This window comes from Leptinotarsa decemlineata, unplaced genomic scaffold (assembly GCF_025532065.1).
Source record: "Leptinotarsa decemlineata unplaced genomic scaffold, Ldec_3_MD MMD2_tig00001393_RagTag_RagTag, whole genome shotgun sequence".
Taxonomy (NCBI): domain Eukaryota; kingdom Metazoa; phylum Arthropoda; class Insecta; order Coleoptera; family Chrysomelidae; genus Leptinotarsa; species Leptinotarsa decemlineata.
In genome coordinates this window covers 8015528-8040115 of record NW_027412562.1, presented here as the reverse complement: position 1 = coordinate 8040115, position 24588 = coordinate 8015528, and the positions used below count along the sequence as shown (strand labels likewise).

At 35.0% G+C, this 24588-nt stretch overlaps 1 protein-coding gene across 1 annotated transcript in view; it reads left to right on the top strand.

Annotated features, from left to right (window-relative positions):
- The first annotated feature begins 418 nt into the window (after positions 1 to 418).
- LOC111506660 (uncharacterized) overlaps positions 419 to 24588 on the top strand; it is a 62388-nt gene continuing 38218 nt past the window's right edge. Inside the window, exons 1-2 of the mRNA XM_074175945.1 lie at positions 419 to 554; positions 24382 to 24471. Coding sequence (XP_074032046.1) covers positions 434 to 554; positions 24382 to 24471 — 211 coding nt within the window. The 5' untranslated portion in view covers positions 419 to 433. The remainder of the gene's footprint in view (positions 555 to 24381; positions 24472 to 24588) is intronic.

The window sequence follows — 24588 nt, the reverse complement described above, 5'->3', positions numbered from 1 at the left end:
GTCTCAAAATTACCTAAAGAATCGTTTGTTAAATTTATGATACATACTTAATTAACACCCTGTATTGTATTGATAGCTCTCTATCCCCCATCCACTGAAAGTTTCGCCTCATAGAAATTTGTAGTAATACAAACAGAACAATCGAGAGTACTGTAGAACTTTCCACAACATTCCAGGCGCCGCGTATGTATAGTGATTATCGTTCTATGAAGTGTAACATAACTGTTTCTCTGAAAATTAGTCTTTATTAGTCTACAAACCCTGTTTTCCATTTGTGAACCCTTCATCATGGATGTCTGCCTCGACTTCTCCAACATCCATCCCTCTACGTCTCTTGAACGAGAATGCGTAGTAGGCCGTGCCCAACAGATGAAAACGCCAGCCCGGTTTTCAGTTTTTCAGTCGTTTCCAGCACCCCAGTAGAGCACTCACGATGGGACTGCGCCAGGTCTACCTGGATCTCCTGATTGTTGCTACACTAGTTGCTTCAGCGGCTGCGATTCCCACGTCTTTGGTTGAAGAGATCAAATCCAGTGAGCTTAGGAATAACAAAGGTGAGAATTGAGTTGAATGTGTATCTTTATGCTCTGATTTGTTTTATTCCTGGGTTTGAAATTCAGTGTTATTCATATACATGGAATATTCATTATTTTTACAAAGTTTAGTGAATGCATCGCATTATACAGGCCGTTTTTTATCATGTGGTAACATTGCTACATTCTAAACCGTAACAGATACGGAGACGATTACATGGAAAAAAAGGTAACTGTCATCGGGAACAATACAACGGTCGAAGAAAATTAACGGGGACTCTCGCCCTTTTCGAGTTATGCGGGGAAAACAAAAATGCTGTTTTTGTTTTTTTTTTAATCCTTTTCATTGAGGTAATGAACTTCCTGTAGCATTTATATTTGTTCTTTTTCAAAATAGTTCTGGTGGATTTTACAGAATTCCCCATTTCGTGGGCAATTTTTCGTAAAGAATAATCTTGATGAGCATAACTTTTGTATCTGGCCAATCCTAAATTTAAAAAAAAAATGTTTTCACTATGTAAATTTTTATGTGGTAATATTTGCTTACCCATAACATTTATTTGATTCCTCACAGTTCCAGTAACAACACATTATCTTGTTTTCTTTCAGTCAAATGCACCATAGTCCCTCCTATTTCTTTCTAATCGTCTAAACATTTGGATGTTCGGAATACGACGATTCGGGTCTAGCTCAACATACATATTAATTGCCAAAAAAGGATTTCTATTTGAATTTGCATAACTAAATAGCATATCAGTCCTTTCATCATTTGAATACATCTTTGTTCATAAACGTCTGATAGTTCTCAACAGATATCAACAACGCATTCATTTTTCCTATGAATTGGGATGCTATTTGATCACACCAAATTATACAACAATCGAATTTTGACCAAAAACTAATATTCTCGTTACTTACAGGATTGAGAATTATAAAAATATTACGAATTATAATTGATTAGGGAGAAATAAGCCTTGAAAGAAAGATTACGGCAATACAAAAATTTACAAAACAAAAAAGTACGAATTTTCATTGTGTTTGGGTATCTACCTGTCGAATTTATTGGGTTGCCTGAATTATATTTTGAAGAAAACGAAACAATTTACAAAAGAAGTAACGACAGGATTGTAATTCAAAACTGTTGTCACTGCGATGATGGTAGTTATCTCAGATGAAACGCTATAAAAATATCAAATGTGATATACCCTTGGTTGATGGTGGCCATGTTGACATGAAACATTTTATCGAATATTTATTATTACATCGGCATGGTACACTTTGATTACTATAACTTTTTTTCATTTTTTGATATTCTCCGAAATAACAGTTCCATTCGAAAAACAGCATTTTTGGTTTTCCCCATATAACTCGAGAAGGGCGAGAGTCCCCGTAAAATTTCTTCCACCATTGTATTGGTCTCGATGACAGTTACCTTTTTTCTCATTTAATCGTCTTCGTGTCTGTTACGGTTTAGAATATAACAATGTTACCACATGATAAAAGAAACGGCCTGTATATTTGATTATATGCTACCCACACGGACTTAATTTTTTGGGTTTTCTCAGATTTCTTCACACACTATCACAGTAGCTTTTTCGTAGTTAATGACATATTGAAAGTTGAATTTTTACTATAATTTTATATACATATACCTATACTATATAGTAAGAGCTACCTACCCAGGTACTTCTTCGATCATGATTACCTAAAGCATATTATATCAATACTACATCAATAATAAAATGTCTACAAAGATTTAGATACATTGGTTTATAAAAAAACAAGTTCAGTAATGGTGATCTATTTTAATTTAATTCATCATTCAATGAAATTTTTGAATTTTCTAGTTTAATAATTTTCATTGCTTCCCAATACTTTAGCTTCAAACCCTTATCTTATATGTGTAAGAAACGAAATTTTCGTTAAAGATATGATTTTCTTCTATGAGATGATTTGAATATGTTGAAATCGTCTTCTTATTTACATAGTTCATATAATGTTCCTGGATGCGATTTCTAAATGATCTGCATGTTTGATCAATATATAACTTAGGACAAGTTTGACAATTTAATTTATATACTTCCTGATTTCTGGAATTTGAATATTTTGTCTTTATAATTTTTAACTATCTTTACCAACGTATTACTTTTCTATATGCAATTTTCATATCTTGTTTATTCAAAAATGGAGCCACATTTTTCTGTTGTTTGTCCAAAATATGTTGAAGCTTTATAATTTTGATTTTGATTATCTAACTTATCAGTAGGAAAAACCTTCCGAATTGCTTTTGCGTACACTTTTTTTGAGAATATTGATTTCACTTTTACAGTTTACTGCAATTTTCTTAATGATATTGAGTTCTTTATTAACATTGCCCAATCTATGAATCATGACATTATAAGATGTTATTTTGTGTTGGTACTGTTTAAATCTGTTTTTACGTTAACCAGCTGTCGCCCCCCTTACGAACGACAACTCTCAAAAGCCGAAACTTGTGCGAGCTAAGGACTAACGAGGTCTTACCTTTTAACGTGTGATTCCTAACCCGGGATGAGTAGAATTGCAATGTATAGTAATATCCGTATGTTAAGTTCAAGAAATTGATTGAGTTTGAGTTATCTGCTTCTACTCCAATAGTGAATTTACTGTTTTCATGAATTTTGTTAATATCCCTATGAAAAATATCTAATTGTTAGTTCCTGTGAAACATACCGAAACGTCATCCACATATCTATGCCAATACAAGAAATTCTTGATCAAAGGATGTTTAGGAATCACACATTAAAAGGTAAGACCTCGTTAGTCCTTAGCTCGCACAAGTTTCTCATTTTCTGAGAGTTGTCGTTTGTATAGGGGCGACAGCTGATTAACGGAAAACAGATTTGAAATAGATTTGAAACATATTAAAAATCGACTTCTCTAAGTTATCCATGAAAATTTCCGCAAGTAAGGAGCTTAACGGATTTCCCGTAATTAAACCTTTTGAAAACAAATGAACAAAATTCATGAAAACATTAAATTCACTATTGGAATAAAAGCACACAACTCAAACTCAATCAATTTCTTGGACTTAACAATTAGTAGAATGAACAACAAACTTGATTTTTCAATTTATCAGAAACCGTCCTATACGGATATTACTATACATTACGATTTTACCCATCCATATCAACACAAAGTAGCAGCTTATAATAGAATGATTCAAAGATTAGTCAATGTTCCTCTTTCAATAGATAATTTCAATAAAGAACTCAATATCATCAATCATCAAGCAAATTGCAGTAATCAATGGGTTTAAAGATGAATTAATAAACAAAATACATTCCAAAAAAGTCTACGCAAAAGCGATTCGATACGTTTTTCCTATTAATAAGTAGGATAATCAAAATTATTTTGGACAAATAACAGAAAAAAAAGCTTCATTTTTGAGGAAACGAGATATTAAAATTGCGTATAGAACATGTAATACGTTGGTAAAGTTAGTTGAAAATGATACAGACAAAACATCTGAATTCGAGAAATCGGGAGAATATAAATTGAAGTATGGAATGTGTCCTAAGGTATATATTGGTCAAACTGGCAGAACATTTAGGAATCGAATCCAGGAACATCATTCGAGCTGTGTAAATAAGAAAACAAGTCCAACATATTCACATCATCTTTTAGAAGAAAATCATATCTTTAATGAAGAATTTGAAATTTTACACATAGAAAATATAGGTTTTGTTAGGAATGCCTCACTGGCTAACAACGATATTGAAACACTTATAACACCACCAACTTTATAACATTTATTAGTCTATTCAACAACAATGTCAGTTTCAGACTGCCCCACTTAAACATATTTCAACACACAAAGGAATGTATCATCCTCTTATGTAAACTTATCAGGTGATATTCAGGGCTGTCCCATCCAGTACTCCCAACAAGATAATGTCCAGGGCTGTCCAGAGCTCTGATCCTAACGCACTCCCTAACATTCGGCCATCCTGCTACCCCATTTGGCCTCAAATGGGTTCAAACACCCATCAGAACAATCTGTAACAAACTTTCCAATGAAAACCTATATAAACAATATATTTTGTATATGTGTATGTGTCATAACTTAGTTTATTCCCTAAGTTATTATGTCCGTTGGTTTAATCCCCAACTTTTGTATATGTATGTGTGTATGTGTCATAACTTAGTTTAATCCCTAAGTTATGCATGTCTGTTGGTTTAATCCCCAACTTCTGTATGTGTCTGTTGGTTTAATCCCCAACTTCAACTCCCAGTCATGAATTTAGTTTAATCCCTAAATTATGACTGTTTTTTTTTTGTAACTCAGTTTAATCCCTGAGTTATCATTGCCGGTTGGTTTAATCCCCAACTTCAACTCCTAATCATGAATTTAGTTTCAATCCCTAAATTATGACTGGATTTTCACTCACTAATTGTCGTCTCTCACTGTGAACGGTTTGAGATGTTCCACACCGATGACTCCCTCATAACGGTTTGCGTTTTGGCACCTTTCTGACCCTAATTCTTCACATACTTTATATCTATCATTTCCTAAATTCTGTTTTATCTTGAATGGCCCTTTATATTTTTCGACTAATTTCTTACTGTTTCCATCATTTTTGAAATTAGTTACTTTTACGAGCACCAAATCTCCTCTTTTGTAAACCGGAGCTGTTTTTCGTCTCATATTGAAAATTTTATTCTGCCTTTCACGATTTTCCTCCAATCTTTTTGCAACATCCTGCCTCAATTTGGTTACGTCAATCGCTGGGGGTTCGTGGACATGAGTGACGTAGCGGTCATTCCCCAAGTTCAATTGAAACCCAACTAAAACTTCACTTGGTGTCGTCTGTATTGTTTTATTGAAGGTACTGTTGATTGCTAACTGAATTTTAGATATGTTTGTGTCCCAATCTTCTTCCTCCAAATTAGCACTCATTGTTGCGGCAGCGTCTACAATTGTCCTATTGTATCGTTCCACCTGACCATTTGCGCGAGGCATAGCTATAGAGTTTTGATAATGGCGAATACCTTGTTCATCGCAAAAATTTTTAAATTTGTTGGATGAAAATGCTTTGCCTGCATCCGATATTATACGCAGTGGTACTCCAAAAATGGCTATTAATTTACGCAATTCGTTCAGAACCGGGGACGTCTTGGTATTGGGAAGAGCACTCAGAATTGTGAACTTTGTGAACGAGTCGACCATAACAAAAATGTATTTGTTGCCGTTTCTACTTTCAATAAATGGACCAACATGATCAACATGGATTGTATGAAAAGGACGAGGACATTTATGAATGGAAAATAAAAATCCTGGCTTTTTCCCCGTGGGCATTTTATGGTACTGGCAGTGTAAGCAAGACTTAATATATTTTTTTACAAAATGTCGCATTCTAGGGAACCAATATCGTTCCTGCAACCTGTGAAGAGTTTTCTCTACAGAAAAATGTCTCAAATCATCGTGATTAGCCTTTACTATCTGCCATCGACAGTTTTTCGGAACAAGCCAACGCCGACCATACTCAGTAAGCTTGAAAACTTTTCCTGTCCTTAAATCATAATTATAAATAATATCTCTACTTACATCACCTGACTCCAAATTTTCTTTAATTTTCACAATTTCAGGATCTTTGGCTTGAACAGCCGCCAACCAATCACCTTCAGATATTTTCATAATAATATCTGTTTGTATACTTTCGCTAGTTACGCATGGATTGCGACTCAAAGCATCCACGTGAACCATTTGATTTCCCGATTTGTGAATAATTTGAAAATTATATTCCTGTAAAGAGAGGACCCATCTGCCAATGCGTGGGTTTATATTTTTTTTTTCAATTGTTCCACGAACAGCATTACAGTCAGTTCTGATGATAAATTCAGTACCCAATAAATAATGACGAAACTTTTGTAGTACGGACACTATTGCCAACAACTCTAACTCGAATGAATGAAATCTTTTCTCGCTCTCGCTTGTTTGCCGACTATAAAATGACACTGGCTGCTCTCCCTTGTCGGTTATTTGCATCAGAATGCCACCGATTCCGTCTCTACTTGCATCAGTATATACAACGGTTTGACATTTTGCATCAAAAATAATCAAAACGGGTTTATTAATCAAAATATTTTTGAAATCCTCAACAGTTTTTGAATGTGCCTCCGTCCACAGCCATTGACTATTTTTTTTAACAATTTTGTTAGTATACTAGCTTTTTGTGCAAATTTATCAATGAACTTTTTAAAGTAACTCACCAAACCGAGGAACTGACGTTATTGATGAATATTTTGTGGAGTAGGAAAATTTTGTACAGCTTTTACCTTATTGTTACCAGGACGAATACCTGATTCATCAATTTCATAGCCTAAAAAGAGTATAATGGTTTGTAGAAATGAACATTTGTCCAAATTTAACGTTAAATGATTTTCCTTTAAAATTTGGAAGACATTTTGTAAAGTTTCAATATTTTCTGCCTTAGTTTTAGTTGCAATCAAGATATCATCAAGGTATATTATAATTTTATCAAATCTTAAATTTCCAAAAATTGAATGTATAGCTTTTTGAAAAAATACGGGTGCATTACAAAGGCCAAAGGGCATACGTAAAAACTCGTAATGCCCATCCGGCGTAACAAAAGCTGTTTTTTCTATTGAATCCGGGTGCATCTGAAATTAATAGTAGCCAGATTTGAAATCAAGACTTGTGAAAAATCGGCATCCCTTCAATCTATCTATCAAATCTTCTATACAAGGGAGAGGAGATTTTTCTTTAATAGTGATTTTGTTAAGCTCTCTATAGTCGACACACAAACGTTTTTCATTATTTTTCTTATCTACCAACAAAATAGGACTAGCAAACGGAGAACTGCTTTCGCGAATTATTCCTGCTTCTAATAATTCAGACACCAACTTTCTGACTATTGGTTTTTCACTTTGTGCCAACCTATACGGATTTCGTGCAACAACTTTCGGGTGACAAAGTTGAATTTTCATCAAGAACTTTTTAATACCCTTAAGTGATTTGAGAGAAGAAGCTACACAGTCACTATTTTCACGTAACAGGTCGTTTATCTCTTGATCAGAGTGAATCGAAATTTTTAAAATATTTTCAACTTTCTCTAGAGGTTCCTGTGCATAACTGAATGTTAAGTCATTGCCTACTCTTTGGTAACTGATTGCAATGTTTTCAGTAAAATTTCTACCAACTATACACTGACAATCAACTGACAAAGAATTGATAACATAAAATCGACAAAGCAATGTTATCTGATCGATTGTTACAGAAGCCTCGACAATCTCGTCTACCTTTGTAATGTTATCTAAAAAACCTGATAATAATGTAGGAACTGATAGTTTGCACACTTTTAGTCCAAGCTCCTGTGCCAATTCATGTTCCAAAATAGAACAGTCACTACCAAAATCAATAAAAGCCAAAAGGGAAGTGTCATTGATTTTAATTTTTCGATAGAATTTATCTTTATTGGAACTCTCGATCACATTAAGTTTTTGTGGTTTTTCTATGAACTTCTCTGATTTTACCTCGGTCTGTCTTTTTTGTGAGTAACAATCGGCTTCGATATGACCTTTTCTATGACAAAAATTGCACTTCCTTATATTATAACTTCTACACTCGCTTCTTTTGTGTCCCCGTTTATTACAATGAAAGCATTTAATTTGAGTGTTTTGTATTTTTAAATTTTTATCATTCTTCCCAGTAGGTTTTGGCTGTTCTAATTTGATATTTGAAGTATTGTTATATATTTGTTTGTGACTTGGCCCTGACTCAGCATATGTTCTGTCCCTCAAATAACTTGCTAAAAGATTGAGATCTGTAATATTAGCTGCTCTCACAGCCGACGCAACCGTGTCATCCCCGATTGCGCCAACAATGAGTGACACTTTATCAGCATCTGAATAATTCGCTTTCAATGCTTCTATTTTAGCTAGGTGATCGAAATGAAAACTGTACAATGATTCCCCCTCAAATGGTTTGTGATTCGCAACTTCCATAAAAAATTTATGGGTGTTCCTAACAGACTGAAATGTGGTAGAAAGAATTTTTTTCCATTTAGCCCACGAATAATTCGCCCAACCGATTTCCGTTTGAATATAAGTTTGAAACCATTGTGATGCAGTATTTCCAAGTTTACTCAAAGCAATAGTTTTTGTTGTATTATCGTCCCATTTAAAACATGTTGCATGTTGATCCACAATACTTAACCAGTCTCTAACCGAATCAGACTTTGGGTCAAATTCACAAATTGTAGAAACATTTTTCGACTCACCTCTTTCACAAAAATCAAAATAGGTGCTTCTTACCCTGGACCTCCGACCTTTACGTTTACCCGATTTCTCTCTATGTGCTCGTCGTTTGGGTTCACTGCTGCTAGACGACTCTTCAGAACTTGATGAAGATGAAGATTCTGAGGAACTCGACCTCCTACGGCGTTTTGTTGATCGCCGTCCTGCCATCTTCAAACATTCAACGTGGAGCGTAAGAAAAAAAAACGACGTAGATCCCACTTCTGAGATGTTAGGAATGCCTCACTGGCTAACAACGATATTGAAACACTTATAACACCACCAACTTTATAACATTTATTAGTCTATTCAACAACAATGTCAGTTTCAGACTGCCCCACTTAAACATATTTCAACACACAAAGGAATGTATCATCCTCTTATGTAAACTTATCAGGTGATATTCAGGGCTGTCCCATCCAGTACTCCCAACAAGATAATGTCCAGGGCTGTCCAGAGCTCTGATCCTAACGCACTCCCTAACAGTTTGGAACTGAATCATTCGGAAGCAATGAAAATAAATAAACTTAAAAATTCAAACATTCTTATGAATGACCAACTGGATTCAAATAGATCACCATTATTGAACTTGTTTTCTACCGAGGAAGTATCGTTATTGATATAGAAGGGGGGTAATATGCTTCAGGTAATCATAATTGAAGAGGTACCTCAAGTATACAAAAGTTGGAGAGGTTTAGGTAATTTGATAGAGGTAGTCTCAATTGTAGTTGCCTGTGGTATATAAATATTAGCGTAAGAAGCAACTTGTAGTATTCAAATCACTGTTGAAGAAGCTACTGTGTTAGCGAAACATGTCGTGATATATTTCTCAAATAAAGTTTGTGGAGATCAAATCGTAAGATGTAGTTTATGAAATTTATTACTAAATTCTCGAGTTTCTCAGGTTTTCAAGCTGAAATTCTTAGGAGTTTATTGTCAATAAATTGTCAAATACTCTCCTAGCTAATACCTCGAGGGGCGTTGGAATATATCCGACAGGTGCAGTCAGCAAAACATCATTATTATTTTTTATCTGAGTCGAGCCCGATACATTGAGGAGAGCGCGCTAGCGTTATCAACCAACGACTAATCCCCACAACGTGGGGCAAGTGATCAGTGGGTCCAGGAATCATGTGTCTTGAGCAAAGGCAGTGAGCCAAGAACGACAGCCTTCTGCATTTGTCCGGCTAAGATTTTTACCTTAGTGCGGTAAGCCGGCAGTAGAGAGAGCGTTATTCCACCAAGAACTACACTAATCAGAACAACCATCTTGACAGAGAGTGTGTATAGAGTCTATAAAGTTCGAAGAGAAAATCTCGAAATTTCATCCGTTTTCCTTTTCGGAAGATAATCGTCTACCAGGAGCTGAAAACTCCACGACAAATATGTTCTTGCTCTGGTGGTCGAGACTGACTCCATCAGGCTTATCAGCTTGCACGAGTATTAGCCTGAGGGTGGAGATCAAATAGTTCCAATAAATTTGGCACTTCTCGTTTCTCACAACGGATTCAATATCCCTCGGAGCGTAGGGCAATACCGGTGTCTCGTCAATACCATAAAAGGACTGTAGATGGTGATAAAGCACTCCTAGGGCTGCGTTATGTCGATGGATATGAGCTAAGATCGCAGATGCTGGCCATGCTGCAAGTGTATTAGGATCTCAGACGCCTCGTGGCAGGTCCTGCACCTCATGGTGCAGGTCCTGCCACGCAGGAAAAAAGCCAAATGAGGGGTCTATGGTCAGTGATGAGTTTGAAATTTCTTCCGAACAGGTATGGTCGAAAGTGTTTCGCAGCCTATACAATCGCTAAAAGTTCTCTGTCAATCGTAGAGTACTTCGATTCAGCGTTGCATAGTGTTCTGGAGGCGGATGCTATGGGAAGGTCTTTTCCTATCGGTCCTTGTGAAAGAACAGCTTCTATTGCAAATGCGCTAGCATTTATCGTTAAGAGGAAAGGTTCTTCGAAGTTGGGATAAATCAAAATTGGACTAGAAGTAAGGGCTAATTTCAATTCGTTGAATGATTTCAAACATTCTGAGTCGAATTTGAATAGGGTATCTTTTTGTAGTAATTTTGTGATTGGTTTGGAAATTTTGGCAAAATTTTGTATGAAGCGTCGATAATAACCAGCTAAACCTAAAAAGGATTTGATTTCTTTTGGGTTTTTTGTTGGAGGAATTCTTGGATGCATTCAACTTTGGAGGGGTTTGGTTTAACGGCGGTTTTCGTGATTACGTGTCCAAGATAAGCGACTTCTTTCCTTAAAAATTCGCATTTGTCAGGCTGAATTTTCAAGTTGGCTTTCCTTAGTCTTTTGAATATTTCAGTCAGTCTTGAAATATGTTCGTGGATTGTTGGTGAGTATATAATGATATCATCTATATATACAAGACAGCGCTTGTTTTGGATGCCAAGGAGGATGTTATCCATCACTCTTTGGAATGTGGATGGTGCGTTCTTTAATCCAAAAGGCATACAAACGATATCATAGTGACCGTTCTCAACGGTCACTATTCTGAGACATTAGAATCTGGCAATTCTGTGACCTAGAACATGCAAATGTGAGGCAGTTTAGTTTCTACATCTAATAAATAGAGAATAATTTTTTCCTTTATGATTCAATGTGTAATGGCATCTTGATAAAGCTTGTGTATTCTTCTCATACTTTTAAATTTGATTGAGAAATTACCACTTTCAGATTATATATCGGATATCAGAATATCATGGTATAGAGCAGGGGTCTCCAAACTACGACCCGCGGGCCAAATCCGGCCCGCCAGTGTCATCAATCCGGCCCGCGACAGCCAATGATTAACTGTCATCAATCTGGCCCGCGACAGCCAATGATTACCTAATTGTTATTACTATTGCTGTGATAAGTTGAAGAAGAAAACACAGAATGATAATTATTCGGTTTTATTTACTTGCAAGGTAAAACTTAACGACAGAAATGATGACAAAGAAAACTTAACTGAAGTATCTAAGTTTATCCATATTAATAACTAACAAATAATTGAAATGAATCACAGTAAAACAAAAACACTAATGAGATTTATGTAATTGTGATTTTCCACCGACAATACTTTGTAGTTGTGGATCAATTTTACTTGTACCAATTATCAAAAGAGATTTAAGATGCTCATCGGTCAATTGAGATTTGTAAATTATTCTTCAAAGCACTCAAAGTTTCGATTGCAAAATTGACGGGAAATTCAGTCTCTGTAGTGTGGCTGAATATTTCACATGTTTCAAAATGTGTGAAACATTTTTTACGTAATTGCGATTGAAATAGTATTATTTTCTACCTGGATTTGATATTGGTGTATAAATCAGGGAGAAGCTGATTTTCTCCTTGCAATCTCAAATTCAGTTCGTTCATATGATTTGTCAAATCGACATAGAAGGCTAACTTCCACATCCATTCACTATTTTCTAAATCGGCAAAAGGGCGCTGCTTCTCATTTAAAAAAATTTCGATCTCTGCTCGAAGTTCAAAAAAGCGCTTAAGGACTTTTCCGCAACTAAGCCAGCGTACGGCAGTATGATATGGTAAATCATTTTCTCCAATCTGTTGAATAAACTCGCGGAATTGTCGGTAATTTAGCCCAGTGGATCTGATGAAGTTAACAACTGATATGACTGGTTTTAGAACTTCAGACATATCCAAATATTTTCCGCACAAGGACTGTTGATGAATGATACAATGTAAGACTAATGGTTTTGAACCACCATCATTTTCTACAGCCTTTGACACAAGTGTAACCACTCCTTTATTTTTACCATACATATTTTTGCCTCCATCAGTTGTTATAGATTTCAAATTTCTCCATCGAAGGTTCTTTTTATTAATGGCATTTTCAACTCCCTTAAAAATATCTGCTCCAGTTGTCGTACCGTGAATACTATCTATATCAAGTTCTTCATACACTTCATAGCTTTTATCTACTCCGCGAATAAAAATCAACACCTGAGCAGTATCTGACACATCCGTTAACTCATCCAATGCTAGAGAAAACCACTCATGATGTCCATTTTTGTCAGACAGTTGAGATGACATATTTTCTGTGATGTCTTGCACCCTCCGAGCCACGGAGTTTGCTGACAAACTGACACTGTTAAATAAATTTACCTTTTCGGGGCATATTTCTTCGGCAACTGCAATCAAGCATTCTTTTATCATTTCTCCATCGGTGAATGGTTTGCCACGTTTTCCGATTTCAGCAGCCACACGAAAGCTGGCGCGAGTTGCAGACTCTTGTTCAGTATTCGCTTTGGTAAACAAAGATTGCTGCGATTTGAGTCCGCGTTTCAAAGCTCCAAATTTTTCCTTCCGCAAACTTCCTGTATACTTGGAGTAACTTTGAAGATGTTTCGATTCATAGTGTCGTTTAATGTTATAGTCTTTGAGAACAGCTATGGTTTCATTACAAATTTAACATAGCGCCTTATTACTGGACTCAATCACAAAATACTGAAAGTTCCATTTTTCTTGGAACGTTCTGCATTCACTGTCGATTTTTCGCTTCTTTCACATACTAACAAATCACACATAAAAACAATAAGTCAAACCAAAATACTTTTATTGACAAGTGTTACTTTATTTCACAATAGACAGTTTCGCTTCCTTCGCCTTTCCTACGCAGACCAACTCGCAGTTGCGCCGCTAGTCTTTTTATATGCAATTATTACTGCCATTTCGAGGTTATCGGAATACACTAGCTAGAACCAGAACTTTCTCGAACCAACGTGGTAATTCCAAATATTTAATTACGCCTAATATCACCTAGCGGGTATCTGAAAAAGATAGTACATAGTACCATTACTCGCCACTAGATGTCGTTAAGTGTCACAATACACAATAATGATTGAAATGCAAAAAAAGCGTAAGTTTGCTTAGGTCACGCACTTTGCGACTATCCTAGTCTAGAAATATAGTTAAGGGCAGAAATTGGCCCTTGGAACAAACTGAAAAAATCATTATGGCATTATGGCCCGAAGGCTTCAAAGTTTGGAGACCCCTGGTATAGAATAATAAAATTTATAATATGTTGACTAATATATATATATATATATATATATATATATATATATATATATATATATATATATATATAAATATGGTAAATAAATATTATTATTATTATATTATTATTATAAAATTTGACCCTCAGACACAGCCATCAGTTTTCATCTATCTAATTTGAAAACAGGCTATTGGCCTCATAAGCGCGGTGCATATATATATATATATATATATATATATATATATATATATATATATATATATATATATATATATGTATTACTCCCTAAGTAAAAGAACTAGACCAAAGAATCAGACGCAATTGTATTCTTTCACAATTTATTTGAGGTATTTCTTTTTTGCCCACCATACTTTTTTCTCAAGACAATTACAGAAGTAGGCTATTTTCATTCCATTTGAAACTTCAACTCGAATCCTTGCATGCAACAATAGCAAATGATCAAATTTCATTTCCAATGAAAAGTTCATTATATGCATCAACAGGTATACATATCAAACCTCTCGTTTCAGCTTATGTACCTACACTTCGATCGAAAACTAATTATGGCCCGACAGATGTTTCCTGTTTGTTGTCGAAAACTAATTTTGTTGTTGCGAAGATGGATTAGCAAACACATTTATCAGCGAATATTCCCCAGTCGAATCGATATTTCACTGTGAGGTGTTATAAGTTGATTCATTTACTTTATTAGTAATGATAAAAACACACCACAAAGTATAAACAAACCGATTGCTTGCAGGTGCTAAAATTGCACTAGGGCAGAATGTCACTTTACTTTATTTGCCGAAATAATTATTGTTGTATTTGTAACGTTAACAAAATGAGGTAGTTTTGGAAGACTTTTTCATTCGATAGCAACGCATCTATAGTATAGTTCAAGTAAACAATATAGTGCAACCTACCTTCCAACAGCTCCTCTTTAATAATATAGTTAGGGAGCTAACCAATTTCGTTAGTCAATAATCATTTCTGATTAATTATATAAGAATATATAAGCATAGAGCTAGTGACGAGACTTGGGGGCAAGGGATAGTGCGACCACTGTTTGTCTGCATAAGATGACCGATAAGCTCTGATTGCTATGAAGGAACTAGCTTTTCTCAAACTCACGATAGTAAGTAGTCTCATCAGGTGTAGGAAATTGTAACTGTGTTTTTAATTTGTTCACAATTATTTAGTAACTCTTGAAGAAGGAAATGAATATTTCCGAAAGCTTGACGCAATACCCAAGGGTTTTTTCTTACTCCCTGGTATCCTCGAAATTGACTGCAACCTCACTAACAGAAATCATATATATATATATATATATATATATATATATATATATATATATATATATATATATATATATATATATATATATATATACAGGGTCCTGCAACAGTGGCGCGGTGTTCCATATCTCTATATAGGAAGCAGATAGGAATCTAATTTTCTATAATATTACCTTATTGCTCGAGCTCGACAAAATAAAAATATTGGCGGTCACACAGGGTGTTCGATTTTTTCTGGGCGGATCCCAACTGTGTCTTTTTAAATGGCAACCTATATTTTTTATCGCTTTTTCGGTTTCTTCATAGAAAATAAAATAAACTTTATGTATATCTGCACTTCGAAAATATTGATGGTTTTCGAGATATCTAGCATGACAGGTTTTTTTTCCAATATTCGTCACTCAGAATATTTGAAATTATAAAGTGGTGCCAAGTCCAGTTGAAATTTTTTTTTGGTCGAATATTCTACACTGGTAACTCTCTCAAACGATATATCTGAAATCGACCTGTGATATACAGGGTATGAAAAACCGCTTGCCAAATATTGTAAATGAAAATTTGCAAAATCTTCCTTATATTAAATGGAACACCCTGTATATTATTGATCCATAAGAAGCGCCAACGAAACCTCTACAAATTTCATTAAGTATTCCCTATGGCTAAGTTCAATAGTTTTTCTTAAATCAGCATTTCTTTCGAAAAATGGTCATTTTTTCAAAGCGAAATCCATTTGACGACTGATAAGAATATACAAAAAATACCCTTTCCTTAAAATATCGCCCATTCTTAAAATTACCTGTTGCTAGATAAACAAGTTGCGAATTACACCACAAAATGGACGTTCTTGAATAGTTACAATAATTTCAAAAATCTCGGAATTTGTGCCATATTCTTTCGGTCTAAAACAACCTTTCAGCGAATGAAATATTTATTGGAAATCAAGTAGTCTGGCAAATGACAGAACAAAATATTTGGCTGCAAATGAATATTGAAATTTTTAGTCAATCGTGAAGTTGAACTGTCGGTATAATTTCATCAGAATGTTGTTATCAAAAAGTGATTTGATTGATATGATTTTGATATTAGGTGAATCAGACAGGAATTTTTTATTGGCAAGTAGAATTTATTCTCAACGGTATCCAGATAGAAGGCATCCAGATGAAAGATCTTTCCGAAAGGTCTTGGGACGATTCGTTGAAACTGGATCTATTAATTATTCCAAACATGAGCGCATCAAGCCAGCTACTAATGAAGATAATGAATTGAAAGTTCTTCTTGCTGTTGAAGAAGATCCTAGTAGGAGTCAACGACAAATTGGGGAAATAGTGGATATAAGTGAGAGATCAGTGCAACGAGTATTGAAGAAACATCGCTTGCATCCATACCACGTTCAGTTACATCAAGAACTACTGTATGCTGATTTCGAGAAAAAGTGAGATTTTGCAATTGGGCCATGAACAAAATTCGTCGAAACGAATATTTTTTCAATAATATTTTATGGTCGGATGAATCGACATTCCATAAAAATGTATTTGTAAATCGACATAATTACCATTATTATGCGACAGAAAATCCTCACTTATTGAGACAGGTGGATTATCAACATAGGTGGTCGATAAATGTCTGGGGAGGCATCATTGGAGAATATGTAATTGGTCCATACTTTTTTGAGGGACATATGAATGGTGCAATATATCTCAATTTCTTACGAAATGATTTACCAGGTTTGTTAGATGATATTCCTCTTGACCTCCGCAATAGAATGTGGTTACAACATGATGGTGCACCTGCTCACTATTCGGCAGAAGTGAGAGATCATCTAAATGAAGTATTTCCCAATAAATGGATAGGACGGAATGGGCCTGTACGGTGGCCCGCTAGATCACCAGATTTGACGAAACTAGATTTTTTCTTATGGGGATACATAAAAAATATGGTTTACGTTGAGCCACCAACTTCTCCCGAAAATATGCGACTTAGAATAACGAATGCTTTTCGCAGCATTACACCAGCTGTCTTGCGCAGGGTAGAACAGTCTTTCAAACATAGACTTCAGCTCTGCATTCAAGAAAATGGAAGACATGTTGAACATATTTTATAAAAGTTTCATTATCAACCTTAATTAAACTCTCCCTTTTGTAGTTTTGTAATTTGCCAGTTGACAAATTTGAATATCTAGAACTCAAGCTCTGAATGAATATAATAACATGAAAAAAATAGTTATTCATAATGTTTCTTTCTTTTAACTTGTTTGGTTTGATATTGCACGATTTATGAGTGAAATTCTGCATCCAATGAAAAAATAATTTTCCATTTAGCAAAAAGTGATAGGTACATACATTTATTTCGTTAAAAAATATTTGTTTGGACACCTTCTAATGTACAAAATTGAAACAAGATATCTTTCGTATATTTTTATCAGTCGTCAAATGGATTTCGCTTTGAAAAATGACCATTTTTCGAAAAAAATGCTCATTTAAGAAAAACTATTGAACTTAGCCATAGGGAATACTTAATGAAATTTGTAGAGGTTTCGTTGGCGCTTCTTATGGATCAATAATATACATTCCATTTAATCTAAGGAAGATTTTGCAAATTTTCATTTACAATATTTGGCAAGCGGTTTTTCATACCCTGTATATCACAGGTCGATTTCAGATATATCGTTTGAGAGAGTTACCAATGTAGAATATTCGACCAAAAAAAAATTTCAACTGGACTTGGCTCCACTTTATAATTTCAAATATTCTGAGTGACGAATATTGGAAAAAAAAACCTGTCATGCTAGATATCTCGAAAACCGTCAATATTTTCGAAGTGCAGATATACATAAAGTTTATTTTATTTTCTATGAAGAAACCGAAAAAGCGATAAAAAATATAGGTTGCCATTTAAAAAGACACAGTTGGGATCCGCCCAGAAAAAATCAAACACCCTGTGTGACCGCCAATATTTTTATTTTGTCGAGCTCGAGCAATAAGGTAATATTATAGAAAATTAGATTCCTATCTGCTTCCTATATAGAGATATGGAACACCGCGCCACTGTTGCAGGACCCTGTATATATATATATATATATATATATATATATATATATATATATATATATATATATATATATATATATATATATATATATATATATATATATATATATATATATATATATATATATATATATATATATATATATATATATATATATATATATATATATAAAATAAACAGATAAGTACTCTTTGATCATGCCCATATTGATTTCAATTTAAGAGCCACCGGTAAACAGTTGTTTCAGCCTATTGGGCATCGTCAGTACTGCGGGCAGGCGGTCCTCAATTGAAGACAAAATGAGAAAAAACCAAGAAAGCACTTGATAAAAATAGCTGTGTAAACGCAAGCGAAACATAAGTGGAACCACCTATTGGTGTGACACCCAAGTCAAATTGTCAAGTTTTTATGTCGGTATTGGTGGTTTGACCAATCAACCGACAACTGCGATAGCAGAAATTGGGAAGCTAACCTGAAATGCCATCGGAAAACGAATCCACATGTTTCTAGAAATGATATGAAATCTAGAAAGGTTAATGCAGTCAAGCTGCTGGAAAATAATTCCATGAAAATCAAAAAATAAACAGATAAGTACTCTTTGATCATTCCCATATTGATTTCAATTTAAGAGCCACCGGTAGACAGCTGTTTCAGCCTATTGGGCATCGTCAGTACCAGGCAGGCGGTCCTCGATTGAAGACAAAATGAGACGTTATCCATCTTGATTTTGTTCAGGTTGAAGCCTGGCTCCCTTCCCCTTTTAACTGGTACAAAATGAGAAAAAACCAAGAAAGCACTTGATAAAAATAGCTGCGTAAACGCAAGCGAAACATAAGTGAAACCACCTATTGATGTGACACCCAAGTCAACTTGCCAAGTTTTTATATCAGTGTTGGTGGTTTGACCAATCAACCGACAACTGCGGTAGCAGAAATTTGGGAAGCTAACCTGAAATGCCATCGGAAAACGAATCCACATGTTTCTAGAAATGATATGAAATCTATATAATATATATATATATATATATATATATATATATATATATATATATATATATATATATATATATATATATATATATAATAGTACATAATAGTATATATAATAAAAATTTCGTTCATATAGGTGAGTGGGAAAGTTGGGATTCAAATAACAGCGTTGTCAAGAACTATTTATTCGCATCCAAATTTGGGATCAACTTTTGATGCTTTATAAAGCTCAGATCAGACCTTTTTTGGAGTATTGTTCTCATGTATGGAGCTCTGCCCCCAAACATACCCTGAAGTTGCTGGATTCCATCCAGAAAAAAGCCATCCGCCTGATTGGAGACGATAACATCACGTGCAACGTTGATAGTCTGGAACATCGAAGAAAGGATGGAGATTTGTCTGTCTTCTATAGATACTTTCACGGAAGGTGTTCAAGTGACTTGGCACATTGGATTCCACCAAGAGCGGTACATATCAGAAATACGCGATGGACTGTGGCGGCTCATCGTTTTGAGGTTCAACTCAGTACACTTCGAACTTCACTGTTTAAGAACTCTTTCATCTGGATTTTATGTGGAATAAACTTCCTGAGAACGTTTTTCCAAATGGATTTAATCTCCAGCGATTCAAATCCAATGTGAATCGCTACTTTCGCACAAGCACCGCTCTGAGAGCGCTTTACGTGTTTTGTCCTTAAAAAATTAAAAAATTATGGGAAATACAATTGGTGACACACGATTAAAATCAATTGATTTGTAATTTTTTTCACTTTCTACGGTGCACTATATCTAGCTGGTACTAGCATTTTTGTGGAGACTGTAAACTGTGATAGGTTAGGTAGTCGTATCAAATATGTGAATGAACAGAATGATAACCATGAAGGTGAAATTAAATATGAATTCCTTAGGAACCACAGGGTTGTGTTTGTAATTAAACGTAAAGTGTTTCGAACCAACGAGCAGCTGTTACAAAAAGAGAGACATTAATGAATTCGAGCAAACTAATAACTGATGGTTTTGATGTGGGTTCGATTGTATATGCAATATCGATCACATCGACGTTGGATTTTAATTAATTATCAGCGTGACTTGTGGAAATTTGTGGTTTTTCATGCCACGTGACATAAGTAGCAAATAAGGTGCAGTAGTGCTTTTACGCTCCTAGCAATCGTGAAAGTAATTCCTGAATTAAATTAGATTCGAATTTTGGAAACATGTTTCTGTTTATCTAGTATTTATAACGAAAAATTAGTTAGAATAAAAGCAAAAATCCTTCAGATATATTAATAAAGTATAACATGGACTGTGTTATCATGAAGTGATCCATTGTAATCATTTTTATAGATGACGTTTCCAAGCTTTGAATATTGAATTAAATAATCTCGTAATAATCACATCTTCTGCAAAATTGTGAAATGTCAAACGTATCTCCCAATTATACAATAAAAGTATGTTGTTAAGGACCGAAATTTAATACGGTTCTGCTGACAAGAACCCTCAAAATTGCATTTGTACACTCTTATATCTCAATTTGATGCTTGAAACCAGAATGGATATCGTATATCGTGTACATCGTATATCATAACTTCTTTGTTTCAGCTTATTTTTCCACTTTATTTGTCAATAATAAAAATGATAATAATAATGCAGAAGGCTATCATTTTCAGCTCATTGTGTCTGCTCAGAACACATCATTCTCGCACCCAATGATCACTAAACTCACGGTGTGGGGAGTGGCCATTGGTTTATGATGCTGATGCGCATCATCGGGCCACAGGGACAGGGTTCGACCAGCTCAACCTCCGGACAAAAAAATCATAATAATAATAATTTTCTCTTTCGCTTTTCTCAGGTCGGGTTGGCTGAAGTCAGAAACTGTGGGGGTTCATCATGGCTTACCAGGATGGTGTCTTCAACACCTTAGTCTACCGCAGTCGCGTGATGGGTATAGAGGTTCCTGACACAAGGTGCAGGGCCTGCCGCGAGGCGCCCGAGACCCTAATGCACTTGCTATCAGCATGTCAAGCATATGCGGTCTCAACCTATATCCATCGACATAACGCCGCCCTAAGAGTGCTATATTACCATCTACGGCACTCCTACTGTATTGACAAGACACCGGCGTTGTCCTACGCTCCGGGGAATATTGAATCCGTTATGGGGAACGAGAAATGCCGAATTTATTGGAACTATTTGTTCCCCACCCTCAGGCTCATACAAGCTAATGAGCCTGATGTAGTCCTTCTCGACCACCAGAGCAAAACGATATTTGTCGTGGAGTTTTCAGCTCCTGGAGAAATGAATATCATCCAGAAAAAAGGAGGAAAAACGGATAAAATATCGAGATTTTCTCTTCGAACTCCACGGACTCTATCCAGATCACTCTGTTAAGATGGTTGTTATTATTATTCGAATCTTAAAATCATACCGGCTTGCCGCACTAAGGCAGAAGTCTTAACCGCACAGATTCAGAAGGCTGTCATTCTTGGCTCACTGCGCTTGCTCAAGACACATGATTCTCGGACCCAATGATCACTTACCCCACGGTGTGGGGAGTGGTCATTGGTTGATGATGCTGGCGCGCCCTCTCGAATGTATCGGGGCTTCGGGGGATAGGACCTGACCAGCGCACACTACGGTGAAAATAATAATAATAATAATAATCATACCCCACGGTGTGGGGAGTGGTTAGTGGTTGGTAAAGCCGGCGCGTCCTCCGAATATGTCGGAACTTCGAGACCCGCAATTGTATCTGTTCTTTCACCAAAATTTTGGTAAAAGCAATGTGGAAGTGGCACTCAGACCATATGCCAGGTTATTTAATTTCCTGCTAAAGATAAAGTGGACAAGATGAAGAAATCTGGGTGCTTTTAAGCTCAAGTGTCCGGAGCGAAATAATGTTTATGTGAGACATTTTCAAACCATTCTTTGGAATGCAACCACAAGTACCCGAATCTAAGGGTTGGAAACTCAATTATTTGGAATTCTTGGAAATTCATAGGCATAAGCATTGCGGATGTAATTACTCACAGTGGTGTTTAGATATTATATAAGGGCTAACATTAACAATTATTTTCAGTTCATTGTATTAGTTTGAAAATGTCCTTATAGGAAGAAATTGTAGTAACGTTAGTAACAAAAATACAAGTGGAAAAAAAGTTTTATTTCTCATTTTTCATGAGAAATCTACAAATCTACAAATATTTGAAAAGAGTTGGAATTATTTGCTTTCTTCCTTCCTTTGGAAGATACCCACATTTTTTTGTATGAAGATGGAGAAGTAGACAGCCGAAACCTTTCCAAAACTCACTGTTATTATAATATAAATAAAGAATACTTCTTTCAACTGATACCCAAAGTATTTCCGTTAGTTCTAATTTCATTTTGAGGAATGATGACTTCTGTAAATAATGTTTGAATAATGTTTGAACAATCAGAAGTTTGAAAAAAAATAAAGCACCTGGGAAAGATGGGATAACTGCCGAAACTTTAAAACTTATAGCTAATCATATATACAAACCATTGACGCACATCATGAACCTCTCACTGAAGAATGGTATTTTTCCAAAAGCATTCAAAACGGCAATTGTAAAGCCTCTTTTCAAAACAGGATCAAAATGAAAAGTCTCAAATTATAGACCAATATCACTAATCTCAAATCTAGCAAAAATCTATGAGAAACTTTTGAAACACAGAATCACAACATTTCTTAAAAAATATGAATTGATGTCGCTATTAACCTATTAACAACTGAAATAAGTCAAGCTGTAGACAATAAACAACCTGCTCTATGCATCCTGGTGGATCTTAAAAAGGCATTCGATACTGTCTGCCATGAATTGCTTCTAAATACTTTGGAAAGTATAGGTTTTAGAGGTACTGCGTTTCAGTTATTCAAGAGTTACCTGAGTAACCGAGAACAATGTACCGAAATCAACGACTGCATAAGTTTTACCCGAGTCATTGAATTTGGTGTTCCACAAGGCACCGTCCTTGGTCCCATACTCTTCAATATATATTTGAACGACCTATTCAAATTGAATTCAGAAGGAAATGTGATGAGCTTTGCTGATGACACCGCAGTATTCTATAAAGCCAAAACTTGAGATGATTTGAAAATTTTAGTAGAACGAGACTTCGGAATTATCCTTGAATGGTTTGACGGGCAACTACTAACAGTAAATAAGGATAAAACATACTTCATTCCCTTCACTTCTTACTCCAAAAACTTACCTAATTTTGACACCATACAGATCAATCAACCTAATGAAGTTGTGAGAATTAAAAGGGCAGACAGTCATAAATACTTAGGAATTTACCTTGATTGTAACTTGAAATGGAACGTACATGTAAATTATGTAGTCAAGAAATTGAGGAGTATTCTATACAGGATGAAACACTATTCGAATATACTCACCACAAGTCAAATGAAAATATTATACTACGCGCTGATCGAGAGCCACCTCAGTTATGGAGTCATTGCTTGGGGTGCAGCCAATAAAACGTTTCTTATAAATCTGGAAAAATTGCAGAAAATGATTCTCAAAGTCATTTTTAGAAAACCGTATACTTACCCTACCGAACTATTTTTTGATGAATCGAAAATCTTGGATATTAGACAATTATATTTTGTGAGCACTGTAGTCCGCCAACATATATACAAAGCAAGCCTACAAGCCATCAGTCATCCATAACTAACACGACAAAAATCCAACATGTCGCAAGTAGCAAGACCATCAAAAAACATACTACAAAGAAGTTTTTTTTACTTAGGTCCAAAACTTTATAATGAATTACCAAAAACCCTGAAAAATATACATAACTTAAGAGTTTTCAAACGAAAAACCAAGTTATGGGTTCTCCGAATCCTCCGCCTTCGAATACATCAATATATTGATGTAAAAAATATGTATTACTCATAATATTTATTTTTTTTTTTTTTTCTCTCAAGACGTTTCACTCTGATACATAAGTTTGAATCAGACTTGGAAATGCATTATTTTTCTTGTGATCATGTGTTATTTGGGTATATGTCTAAAAATGTATAACTAATAGTTAAGCATCTCACGCTCAAGGTTTACCTTTTGTGAGTTATATTAATTTATTTGCAACGCATTATTTGCACACTAACTTTGTATAACTGTGTAACTTGTATGTGAATAAATTATTATTATTATTATTATTATTATTGCAGTAAAACGAGCTCATCCACCCAATTTGGCGAGTTCCGAAGAAAATGAAGGAATCATCCCTTACTACACTAAACCATCGGCAATAAAAAGAGGTAATGTAATATTTGTAATTCCGTTTTTTTTAATCATTCGTTATTTTCAGTATATTGTCAGTTCAATTCTCCAGATGTGTTAGTTTTCTTCTGAATCTATTTCAACAGATTCATCTA